The sequence below is a fragment of the Candoia aspera genome, chromosome 11 (genome assembly GCF_035149785.1).
Source record: "Candoia aspera isolate rCanAsp1 chromosome 11, rCanAsp1.hap2, whole genome shotgun sequence".
Taxonomy (NCBI): domain Eukaryota; kingdom Metazoa; phylum Chordata; class Lepidosauria; order Squamata; family Boidae; genus Candoia; species Candoia aspera.
In genome coordinates this window covers 13,780,789-13,793,025 of record NC_086163.1, presented here as the reverse complement: position 1 = coordinate 13,793,025, position 12,237 = coordinate 13,780,789, and the positions used below count along the sequence as shown (strand labels likewise).

Below are 12,237 nucleotides of genomic sequence, written 5' to 3'. Positions count from 1 at the left end.
ACGACCCTTTGCTGAAGAGTGATTGACTACAGCTCTTTAATTCATAATCAACATGGCCATGCTGATTAGAGATGATGTTTAGTTTAATCCAAAATCTTCAGAGGGTTCCATCTTGGCATTCTTCATCATTTCAGTATGGGCCTTTCATAACTTTCCCTAGCTTAGTGCTCTCCATAGAACTAGCAATAGCATACAAGTGATGCATAACATATTTTATAAACTGCTGCAGATTTAGGGCTGGGTTTTTCTCCCTTTAGTGTCCCTAATAAAGGGATTGTTTCCAGACATGCATTGGGTCAACAATACATTCATTTTGTTACCGGCACTTGGAACTCTTTCCCTCTTTGTTTCCATTTTTTGCGCACCTAGCAACATACTTCTGTGTCTGAACATCTCATACCTCTTTTTGTTTGGCTTGACCTGCAACCTAAAGAACTCAGAAATTGCTTTCTGAATGCTTTAATTCAGCTTTTCCTTGCCAGATGTCCTCCAGGTATCTTGGACTTCATCCCTCATATTTCCCAGCCATCTGGTTGAGAAATTTTGGGAGTCGACGTGAAGCACGTCTGGTGAGCTCCTGGTTGGAGAAGATTACTTTTTAATTAGTCCTAAAAATGGTTAAAGGCTGTCACCTAAAGGTGGCACTGTGAGCGAGAAAGAGAAAAGGGGTGTCCTTATCTCTCCTGAACCTTCAGGCGTTTCAGAGAACCCAAAACGGGCGGCTTGCATTTTGCTTGAATTGGATTGCCCTGTCTCCAGACAATGGTGTACCACCCCACTTCTTGTTAGGGGAGACTTCTTAGAAGAGGCGACTTTTGATTTAATGCCAACCTTCTAGCAAAAAGGTGTAGCTCTTGGTTGGCGGGCTGCAAGATTCCAGACATACAGGTTTGTGGAAAGGTAGGGTGGGCCAGCTCAGCTAACTGTGTGGGGCGTGAGCATGTGTTTACGGTGGTGTGGATTGCAAATTAGAAGGGATGAGCTTTGTTTCCTTCTGCTTATTGTGCTGGAACTAATTTTTGGAGCTTCACGGGTGGCTTGGACTGGGCTGTTTCTGTTGCAAGTTGTGGAACAGCTGTGCAGGTTGTGCTGCTGTTTAGGATTGGGGCTCTGGGACCCCACTACTAAGGGGAGAGTCTCCAAAGTACCAGAGAGTGGCAGGTGACAGGGAGTGGCAGAAGTGCCCAGTGTCATTTCCAGGACTGGTGTAAATATTATGAAATAAGTGCTGATTCTCCTCCTCACCCCCCAGTGATCTGTAGTTGGCTGGTTGAACATCTAAATGGTTATGGATGTTCATTTTGTGGCTGTCTTTATACTTAAAGGGTTTTTCTCCTGCCTGAAAATGGTGCATGTTTGTCTTCTAGCTGTCTATCTCTTCATCCTGTATTCTACGGTTGAGCACATGTCGATGGCAGACAGATGCTCATTTTGTTTGCCTGCTCTTTAAACATCCTTTCCAACAGCTGAATAGTGCTTGGAGGTAGCCCTTGTGTTACAACCACTTGTTCAGCTACTGTTCAAAGTTATGATGGAGATGAATGAGGGGGACTTACAACTGGTCTTCAAAGTTGCGGCCGTTGCAGCATCCCTGCGGTCACATTATTGCAATTTGAGTGCTTGGCAACCGGCTCACACTTAATAACAGTTGCAGCGTTCCGCAGTCACGTGATCGCCATTTGCAACCTACCCTGCCAGCTTCCCACAAGCAAAGTCAATGGGGAAGCCAGCAGGAGGTCACAAATTGCTCCTGTTCCCACCACATTTTTGCCCACCTGCTTGTGCTCCATGGTGCCCACCCGCCCGTAGCACTTGCCTGTAGCTCTCGCCTGCCGGCCTGCCTGCCTGAAACTCCCACCTCTTCCCATGTTGCAAGAGTGTGAGGTCCTCGCTTAATGACCTGTGTGGTCCTGCGGTTATGACGGTTGTTGGGATTGCTATTACTAAATGATGCGGGCATGTGATGTTGCGCTTTACAGCCGTATCCCTTAGCAACGGAAATTCCGTCCCAATTGCTGTCATAACTTGAGGACTACCTATTGTGCTCCTCTCAGTGAAGCAATACTCATCTACTCTGTAAGAATTTTAAATCTGGTGTCTGTCATTGTTGAGCTTAATTGCTGTGTGAGAGGAATACGAGTGGCATTTTATGGCCGTCAGGAGTTGGAGACACTTGGGGTACTGCGAGGACTCTCAATTCTGTCTTTACGCAGAAAATGAGCAGGAGGCCTCTGAGTAGATGTGGTCCCTCAAGCCATTTTTCCATAAAAAGGCAGTTTTTCCTTTTACAGGATGACAAACACTTTTCTTGGAAGTATTTGGCAATTTGACGGAATAAGTCTTCCAGTAAGGTTAGCAGCCTGGTAAAGTTATTATCTTCTCATAAGAGCAGCATTTTTAACTGTGCTCCTTTTTTTCCCTTCATAACAACAGAAAACATGGTCTCCCATGACCTGTTGGCTTTTTCTGAAAGCATCGTTTCAATTCCATGTCGGTCTCTTTGATGAGATGGGCAGAAGATTACAGCAGAGGGCTGTATTCAGGAAAATGGGTGCGGTGAGTCTGAGAAGACTCTCATTTGACTTGTGGCAGCATCTTGGTTCATCTCTGGTGGCATTCCCAGGGCAGACCTGTTCCTCCCAGTTACGAAAGCAGAACTGGGGACTTAATTTTTAAAGAGAAAGGTGCTGGGATTCACACATCTGGATGAGTCTGTGCTTTTCAACTGTGGAGTTTGCGTTTTGTTTAGACTTGTGTTTCTGGTCAAGAGAGGATGGAAGAAGATGGAACAATCTAACTGTAGCAGTTCAAGAAACAGAGAAGGGCCTTTTGTCTATGCTCAGAGAGTTGTCTTCAGCTGCTGGATTATGCCTGTCCTGTGGGGTTTCATTACCAGCTGTTCCTCTTCCTCATTAGTATTAGTATTAATGATTTTGATATGGGATTCTTAGTTGAAAGAAATGGAGAGCTGTTGACTGGAACCCATTATGGATAGTAGTCCTCAATTTCTAATGCTGCACAGAAGCAGATGTTTTTCTGAGAGTGGTTTTCTCATCTCTGCAAAACGAGCTTGGTTGATTAAAGAAAACAAAAAGAAAGTCTCGCTTTTCTGGGCCAATTAAGAAGCACATTTCCCCTCTTTTGCATGTGGTCACCTTAGGCAAAACCCTGAGCCTGCTCACCTCCAAATATGTTGATTAAAATTCTCAGAGGTCTCTTCCATCTCTGGAACTCACCCAGCTGCAGGCAGGGGCAGTGCATTAAACCTGGCTGGAGATCTGGGAATTATACCTTTATATAATTGCAGAACCACAAGGCTTTTAATATTTATACTGAAAATTAAAGATTTTGATATAAAAGTACTATTTATATTAAATATGATATTTAATATTTTTATTTTATCTTGAATAGTGAAAAACAAAAACTGCAGCACCAACAGGAAAAAAATAAAAGAAAATAAATAGTGGTTATATAGTGAAGAAGAAGAAAATCCTGGTTTTATTATGGCAGTGTCATGAGTGAGGATGGCGAGCAGGGGGCTCCCATCCAGGCTGTAAAGCGCATGCGTAGCACTGAGGAATTAGGTGGCCATTCAAAGAGACACAGATCAGGCCCGCCTTAGTCTTTGGGGTTTATATGTCTGGGTTTTTCCCACGCTTCTTCAGTTTGTTAGGATTTTGTTATGTAGCAGTAATAAAACACTAGAGACCTATTCCTTGTCTCAGCGTGGTTCCTGGCTGTTAGGACAGGCAGTGTTTCTCACCCATGGCCACTTGAAAACGTGTGGACTTCAACTCCCAGAATTCCCCAGCCAGCCATGCTGGCTGGGGAATTCTAGGAGTTGAAGTCCACATGTCTTCAAGTGGCCAAGGTTGAGAAACACTGTATTATGGTAATTAAAATAATCATGACAAGAAAGAAAAAAACTAATTAGGAGGAAAAGGAGAGGTCCATATATTAACTACTGATTACGATTTAACATTAATTTAGTCCTTATGTTCCTAATTAAATGTAGACCATGTTTACACATGGCTTCATCTGTGTTCAAAACACATGGCTTCATCATCTCTTTTTTAGAACTTAGCTTACAGACTCATATCTTGGATATCAGGATTAAGAAAAAGTGCCCTAAAATGATGTGGGAAGAAAGAAAAATGGTTGATTTTTTTTTTAAAGTAGGAGGGACTCTTACTTTGCAGTTTGAGAACCAAGATCTCCAAAGGAAAAGGCAGTGGAAAAATAGCTGCTCTTCGTGGGGCATCTTGTTCCATTCTCCCTTCTCCTGGCTTCCTCCACTGCTGTGTGGCTTTTGACTCACCCTGGGAGTAGCAGGAACTGTGGTGATGTCAGGGAAGAAGGGAAGACTGGGAGGAGACACACAGACGCGTTTGGCTGGCCGGCCAGAACTTCTGTCTGCTGCAGTTCACCGGACTATACAAAGAAGCAGTATCACCAGGCACTCAGGACCCTGTCTGATCCTTGAGGGACAGAGCCTTCCTCTCCACCTCTGGATGATGCACTAAGCCCAGCTTCAGGATGAAAGGGAAGTACCAAGGTAATGGTGCTCCTTGAAAAAGGGAGACTCTCCTTCATCTCCAGATCCAAAGTGGGATGAGCTTTAGGAAGCAGAGTCTGCACTCTTGTAGCACTGAGAATCCTTCAGCTTGTGGCAGGGAGATTCTTGTTTCAATATCACCTCTGCTGTGAAGATACAACCTCTCAGCAGCAACCTCTCAGATTTACAGTATGGGGTTGGTTGATTTGGGTCATGGCTATTACCGCATGGGTATTGAGTCCTGATGGTAATATACTGTAGATGATCCTGCTCTGAGAGGTAGGTAGGCCCTTAGAGCCAAGCTGGCAGACTCATTCTGAATGGCTTAAATCAGGAGGGCTGATGTGGAAGGCAAGGTTCACAAAGGAGATCCCCTCTTGCTGAAAAGGTGGCAGTTAAGAATGTGATGTTTTGCAGCATGCTGGTGCATTAAATTTGTGTTGTGCTTAATGGCATGCGTTTACCTACAGATGTATATTATTGTTGTTGTATATTTGTGAATCCATAAATTGCCTGGTGGTTGAAAAAGAAGGGGGTCGGAAAGAGTAATTGAGAATTGGGTGGCGTACAAGTTTAATAAATTATTATTATTACTTTGGGTTCATACAGTGGGGGATGACAAGATTTTAGCTGTGACAGTATCATAGAGACATTGGTGGTAGGGGAACTATCCTGCCACTGATTGGCCAAAGTGGGGAGCATTAGTCTCTTTTGGGGTTGTCATATAGATTTTTATATTGCTGATTCTGCACCCCAATATTTTCTAGGGGGGCAAGCCAAAAGCACAGGGCCACGTGGCAAAAACATTGGCCAGGAATCTTGGCGCAAAAGCTTCTCCCATAATGGACTTGTTGATCTTCAAGATGCCGCAAGACTCTTTGCTGTGTTTTTCAAGACGGGAGCCTTCCAGTGCCAGCTCTGTTGTGCCTTTTCCTTGGTCCTTGCCAGGATCCCTACATAATATCTAGTTGGGCTGCTTTGAAGTATCGTGGGAGTGCTGGTGATACTAGTGCAGCCCCATTCCAGCTGGGCGGGACAAGATCAGATTGCCAAACTAGCTGAGACTGATGGACTATAGAAAGGGGTTGATGCTGTCCAGGAAATATTTGCTTGCAGGTAGAAGGCAGAGTGGTGGTAGCAGAAAGGTAAAAAGGCAAGAATTAGATCTAATTCATGTGCAAGGCTAAAGTATAAAGGGCTATTTGCTTTTGGCTTAATGTGATATGCATGCCCATCCTAAGACATGATGGTTTATTTTGAGCAACAAACCAAAATCTGAACCCTTGGTTTGTTTTCTCAGTCCTGACTTGCTTTATAGCATGTTATGCTTGAACCCAGAATCATGGCATGTCCCTGGCTTGCTTTTGTTTTTATGTTCCACCCAAATCTGGTCATTGGCAGAGGAAGGGGAAGGAAAACAAGTCAGGAATTTGACAAACAAGTGATGATTGCTTTGTTCATCAACAAAACTGGCTATGGCTATGGCTTGTTCAACAAACAAATCCTGACTTAGATTATGAGCAAACATAACCTTGGTGTTGTGTCATAGTGAGGATTTTTCCAGAGAGGCTGAGGTTCAAATCCATGTTCAATTTTGGTTATAGGGTAGCCTTCAACATTTCTCCATATGACCTGTCCAGCAGGGTGGTCAGGATAAAAATCCACTTCCCTGTGCTCTTTAAAAGAAGAAAAGGACTCCCCTTCCCCTTCCCAACATTGTACAGTGTTTTTTAAAGAGGATAAACATTGCATAAACTACTAGGCTTTATGGTGGCAAAAGAAGTATGGGGATTGGATTGAACAAGATTTTTAAAGAGGTGTGTCAGGAGGCATCAGTTGGTGCCTCAATTCTGCAAAACTCTTCTGTTTGTTTTTACTAACTAGCTAATTCCAGGGTTGTGGGTTTGTATGTCTCTCTTCCATGACAATAGGCTGGGACACTGGCCACAGTATACATTGCACTAGAAGTCATATATTTGTTTGGCGAAGAGCAGAAAAGCAAGTTTGTCGCTCCTAGGACCAAAAAGATTCTTGGAAGCATCTAAACAGTTGATGCTGTCGATGTTGAAGGAAGGAAAAGAGTCTTCAGTGCCCTGCTTGTTCTTTGTTTTTTTATCCTGCCTTTGGAGTTGGAAGGTATTCAAGACAGCTTACATATTTTATAAACAGCATAATAAAGTATCACAAGGAAACAAGGCTATTAAGGAAGACTTGGCATCAGGGCGACAGAGTTAGTAATTTGGATGCTGTTGGTGCAGGCATGATGCTAAAAGGCTGCCCTCTGAGTAGGAGTTGACATTAGGATAGGCTGTCAAAGCCTTTAAGCATAGGTTTCACTGATAATTACTTGGTGTTATCAACAGGCAAAATTGACTGAGGAACAATAAAAATAATATTCACAATCAACTGAACCTGGGATGAACAGGGCAAGGTTGAATGATCTCCTCAACCCTATTGTCCTTGCAGTTAATTCCTGACACCCTCTTCCTTCTCCCTCTTTTGACAATGGGCGTCCAATATTCAGACATCCTTCATATTTCCTTTTCCACTTCAATCTTAATTTCACACTTTGACAATTATCTCTATTGCTTTTCCTCCAAACAGCACATTTTTCAGGGCATCCCATAAATTCAGTAGTGGGAAGGAACAGATTTTTGACCATTTTCCCCTAAGAATCAGCATTAACCTTTCCCCAATTAACATCATCCAGTTACATTAACTCCAACTCTTATCATCCCTGTTGGTTGGGAACAATACAGACTGTGATTCCAGTGTGGTTGGCAGGGACAAGGTTGATCCTTCTTGGAAGGAGAATTCTACTTCTAAAATTTTATTTTATTTATTTATTTATCAACTTTGTCACCACCCTTCTCCTCCCACCAGAGGGACTCTGGGTGTCCTAGAATACCATCCTAGAGAAGGTCCTACCATAGCCCTGTAGGCAGGAACCCTAAGAGAATGGTCTGCGTAAGCAAGGCTGGCTCCAAGTCTGAGGAACAAAATGTCTTCTTATGGACCCCTTATTCTGTCAGTATTCCCTGACAGTTGTGATTGCAGATCTCTGAAAAATACTGGTTGTGCCAAGTCTCTCCAGTCTTCTAATTCTCTGTAGTGCTCCAGGTTGACGCTGTCAGATCCAGCAGTTAAGTGGTCTTACTTGGAATGCTGGTCATGGTGGAATGTAGAGAGTCAGGATAGGCAATCAGCAGTGAGCCCCATCAAGAATTGGGGGTGCTGGTAGCTGCCAAATGTTGGTGTTAGCTTTGCAGAGGCCACCTGGAAGTTTCATAGGTAAGGTCCTAAACTTTCATTTGTGTCCAGAAAGGAATCTTGCATAGCTTTTCAACTCTGCTGGCAAATTAAACAAGGGGAAATCATGAACATTATGATGCTGCAGTTTGGGGGTGGGGGGGCTGGAGATTTGAATTCAGAAAGAAAGCAAGAAGGAGCACACAACACTCTTGGTGGCCTTTCTCTGTTTGTCTGTGGACCACAACCTCCAGCTGGCAAAACTGAAACCTCACTTGGGTTTCATCTCTATGTTCGTGCTAGCTCCTTGGCAGCTCATGCTTTGCCTCTTTTGTCTGCTTCCAACCGGTTCTCTCTCTGCCTGTTTTCGAAGGGGCATGCATGGTTACGAAGTAGGGTGGGCTGCATCTCATTTCCCTCCAGACAGTTAAGAAGGCAGTCCGGCCTCCAGTGCACACTTGTGTTAGCAGTCAGTTACTTTAAGGTTTCCCTTTACATTTTCTCTCTCTTGTCCTCCTATGAGACTTCTCCCTGCCCCATTTTAAATTGCTACTTACTGATTATAAACCCTGGCAAAAGTTGTGCGGATGGAGAGGCCTCTGCAAGGAGACTCGTATATTGGCAGCCTTGTTGGCAGGAAAGGGGCAAAGCCTCCTTCTGCTACAAGGAGCAAGCCAGCCTCCCTTGATGTGAATCTGGGTCTCCTTCCTGTGCTGCAGCTTTGTCTGCATTATCAGGCAGGATTAGATCGTGGCCCTTCTAATCCACACTGGTCCAGTTGTCTCTCCCACTGTTGTCCTTAGGAATCGGTATCTGTAGGAATCTTTCCTCCGGACATGGAAGTTCACCACTGATAAGCAGAATCTCTTGATTTAACCATTCCCACCCTTAAAGACATCTTCGGGCCCAAATTGCAATGCTCTTATTTTTAATAAATGAATGACAGCTTGATAAAGGAGTGTGTGGCTTACCTTTTTGCTCCTTGGGCATCTCCTAACCCCAAATGACTCCCTTGCACATTTTTGAACATTAGGATTCCATGCAAACTTGGGATAAGGATCCAAGCCCTTGGTTTAAAATGACAAGAAGGGTCTAGTCCTTAGAGCTAACAGAAGGAAAAACTTAAAAAGGCTTGAAAATATGCAGATGGTGCCTGCCAGGTCAGAGTTTGACAGGTGAGGATGGCTAAGCAGTGTGTGTGCATTGTGCAATAAATGTTATTGACCCGACTTACAGAATTGTACTCATGACTGAAATAACATGGGTGCATTTTCCTAAAATCCTAGGAAATTGGATTTTCCAGAGAGGTTGTGACAGCACAGGGAAAGAGATGGACCTTGCTTGCTTTCTTGGGCATACAGAACATGTAATTCTTCTCTGCTGTGGCTCCCTTCTTGTGGAACATTCTCCCCCCTGAGTTAGGCTTATTCCTTCTCTGCTTTGTTTAGGAAGTCCCTCAAGACCTGGTTATGTTGTCAGGCCTGGGGGACTTTGGGAATGGGAGACATTCGATGGCTCTATTATGACTGACATTCTTACCCTCTCCACTGGGTTGGTCTATGTTAAAATTTTCGATGATATTCTTATTTTAATAATTACTTTTACCTTTTAATAACGATTGGTTTTTCGCTGCTTTTACTTAATTGTTGTGCGCCACCCAGAGTCGCCTTGTGTGAGATGGGCGGCCATATAATGTAAGCAATAAAGAAATGTAATTCTCCAAATAATGCTAAACAGCTTTTCCAGCCCCCCTCATCATTGGTCATATTCAGGAAGTGAGGGGGGGGGGGCTACTGGGGATTACAGTAAAGCAGCCTTTCTCAACCTTTTGACCCTGGAGGAACCCTTGAAATATTTTTCAGGCCTTGGGGAACCCCTGCCCATTCAGGCTCAGATATAGGCCAGAAGTTACAAAATTATTATATTTGTTTCCTGTGTAGGCCTGTTTGTATGCCTTAACGGTGTTCTTAAACTAAAAATAAAGAATGAAACTTAGCTCTTTAATGTGCAGTTGCCCAAATTTGAAATACATTCTTAAATAAATCATGATCTCCCAGGGAGCCCCTAGTGACCTCTCGCGGAACCCTAGGGTTCCATGGAACCCTGGTGGAGAAACCCTGTAGTAGAGTATTATCTGAAAGGCTGTAAATTGCCTGTGCAGGAATCTTTGCAGTGGGAGATGGATAGTGTGATGGCAGGATCCTTAAGAGCACTGGCTGTTGTGCAGAGCGCTTCAGCGTTTAGTCCATGCAACTGGAGAACTTTACACATGGTTCTCGTTTTATGGAAAGAGAGGAAACCCAACAGAGGCAAAGCACAGACAGCTTTCCCTGAGTTGCTCAGGGATTCTGCGACTGAACAGGGACCACGGTTCAGATTTTCCAGCTCCAAATTGTTGGCCGTAGGACTGAAACACTGAAGTGTCTGGAAGAAGACGACTCCTTAGAGACGAGTTTCAGCAAACCAGCTGAGCCGGAAGAGGGTGGTGTAACTTACGCTTGGTGTGGCAGGAAGAACACATTGTAGGCGCCTTCACTCTGCTGGCCTCCTATTGACACCCCAACTTCCTCCCATTGTTCTGCTTCCTTACAAGGGCTTTGCCAGGCAGGAGGAAGAGAGAGGCCCTTTTATACCTTCTTTAAAAACAAAGCCTCATCTACCCTCTGCTAAAAGGGAGACCTGCCTTTCCTCCCATTCCATTCCCATCTTTCATTCTCATACCCCCAACGTTTGTGATCTCATCACTCCCACTGGCTAAATTGACCTGGTCCATGATGCACGTTTGCATAAGTTTCTCTACCACCGCAGTCCAGGTTTCTTTCATTTTAATGGAAGCCTGGAACAGGGCAAGGGGGAGACTGAATTGTGAGCTCATGATCGTTCAAGAAGAATCAGAGGCATTGTCATTCCCCAGGATCCTGTTTTCTCCGATATGCCCACTGCAAGTCTTTCTTCTGGCATCTGGGGTTCTTGTTTGTGATGTAGTCCTGTGGTATAAAGTAGAAAAGGAGGAAAGTAGGTAACTCAAGGAAAAATCCTCTCTGTCATTTTTGGGGTGGTGAGTCCTGCCATTGTGTTCCATTAGGTTAGGCAATCCTGGACAAGCACTGTTACCCCTATCTTAAAAAAGAATTTTTGGAAGCTAACAAGGACCTGACCTGTGACTCATGCATGCAGAGAGTATGTTGAATGCCTGTTGAATGCCTTTCCCAAGGTAGTGGAGGCCTGGGGACAAAGTGCACTGATGTTGCAACGTTTATGTGCTGGGCATGACAGCGTCTTCCTTTTCAAAGCCACCATGCCAGCAGTTTGTGTTCATAGCAGATTGTCCCCTACCTGCCCTCTCCAGATGTTTGTTCCGCAGGGAGAAAGCTAGGCATTTCTAGCACATTGCTCTTGGAGAAATCAGGGCTTTGAAAGATAACCTTGACATTAAAATAGTATTACTCTGCAAAAATGAAGGCAGTCGATTTGCCATGAGAAGAAAATGATTGGCGTGTTACAAGTAAAAAAAAGAAAAACCTATTTACCTGAAAGTAAACTTGCAAAGTTAATCTCTGTCATCCCCTCTAACTCTGCAATGCTGGTTTTCAAGGTTTATATCCAGGCAATTACAATAATTTTTTCTTGCTCTAGGAACTCAAATTGTACTTGAGTTCTCATGGGAAAGTCAAAGACTTGGCTTGAGTTGATAACTTTTTATTGCAGGTACTAAATAGCTCTTGTAACTGCACCAGCTTCTGTAGAGTCTATGAATCTGGCTTTTTTGTGTGGATGTCCCCCAAGCTTGCTTTGTTGTTTTTTTGGGGGTAGGTGAGCACACATTTAACTAACCACCACTTCTATTCATTTTCTAAGAATGCAGCTATGGCCTATGCAGAGCTCAGAGGTAATATTGGTAAAGATGATGCTTGAGTTGGTGCTTTGCAGAACGTTAGCTTCCTGTTACTTTATTGATGATACTGTAAATCTGTGGGATAAGAACATGACAGCCTTCAATGAGATGCTTGGGAATACGCTGAGATAGTCCTGGTCATCATGTTGATCATCCCTGCTCTGTAGATTAAGCATATTCACCCCTTCTTTGGAGACACTTTCTTCCTAGCTTCCCATTTCTCCCTCTTGAGGTCCATAAAAGATGGACATTTGCTTTGTGAGCACTGAGAATAACCTCATTCTTTTTATAGCATACATATGAATCCCCAGAGGGCTGGTAAGAGAAGCCCCTGGGTGTGGATGGAAAGACAGCTCAAGACTTGTACTCCCATTTCTCAAGAATTTCTTTAGTCTGCTGTTCTTTCATAGAAAGTTTTGCTCATTTCCCACCCACACCCCTCGCTATCCTTGAAAAAAATCCCTCATCCTTGAAAAAAATCCCTGGGTGATTCATGCCAGACTTTGATTAAATCAGGATTTGTGACTCACTTGACTTA

General features: G+C 43.8%; 1 protein-coding gene across 4 annotated transcripts in view; it reads left to right on the top strand.

Annotated features, from left to right (window-relative positions):
* Window positions 1–867: 867 nt before the first annotated feature.
* RIPOR1 (RHO family interacting cell polarization regulator 1) overlaps window positions 868–12,237 on the top strand; it is a 44,480-nt gene continuing 33,110 nt past the window's right edge. For 2 of the 4 annotated variants that reach the window (XR_010068628.1, XR_010068629.1), the window contains exon 1: window positions 4,462–4,555. Coding sequence is in view for 1 of the 4 variants with exons in the window: in XM_063313209.1 (XP_063169279.1) it covers window positions 4,537–4,555 (19 nt within the window). In the remaining 3 variants the exon portion in view is untranslated. Of the gene's footprint in view, window positions 889–4,461; window positions 4,556–12,237 lie in introns of those variants that run through there. The other 2 variants (XR_010068630.1, XM_063313209.1) reach the window with 2 other exon arrangements.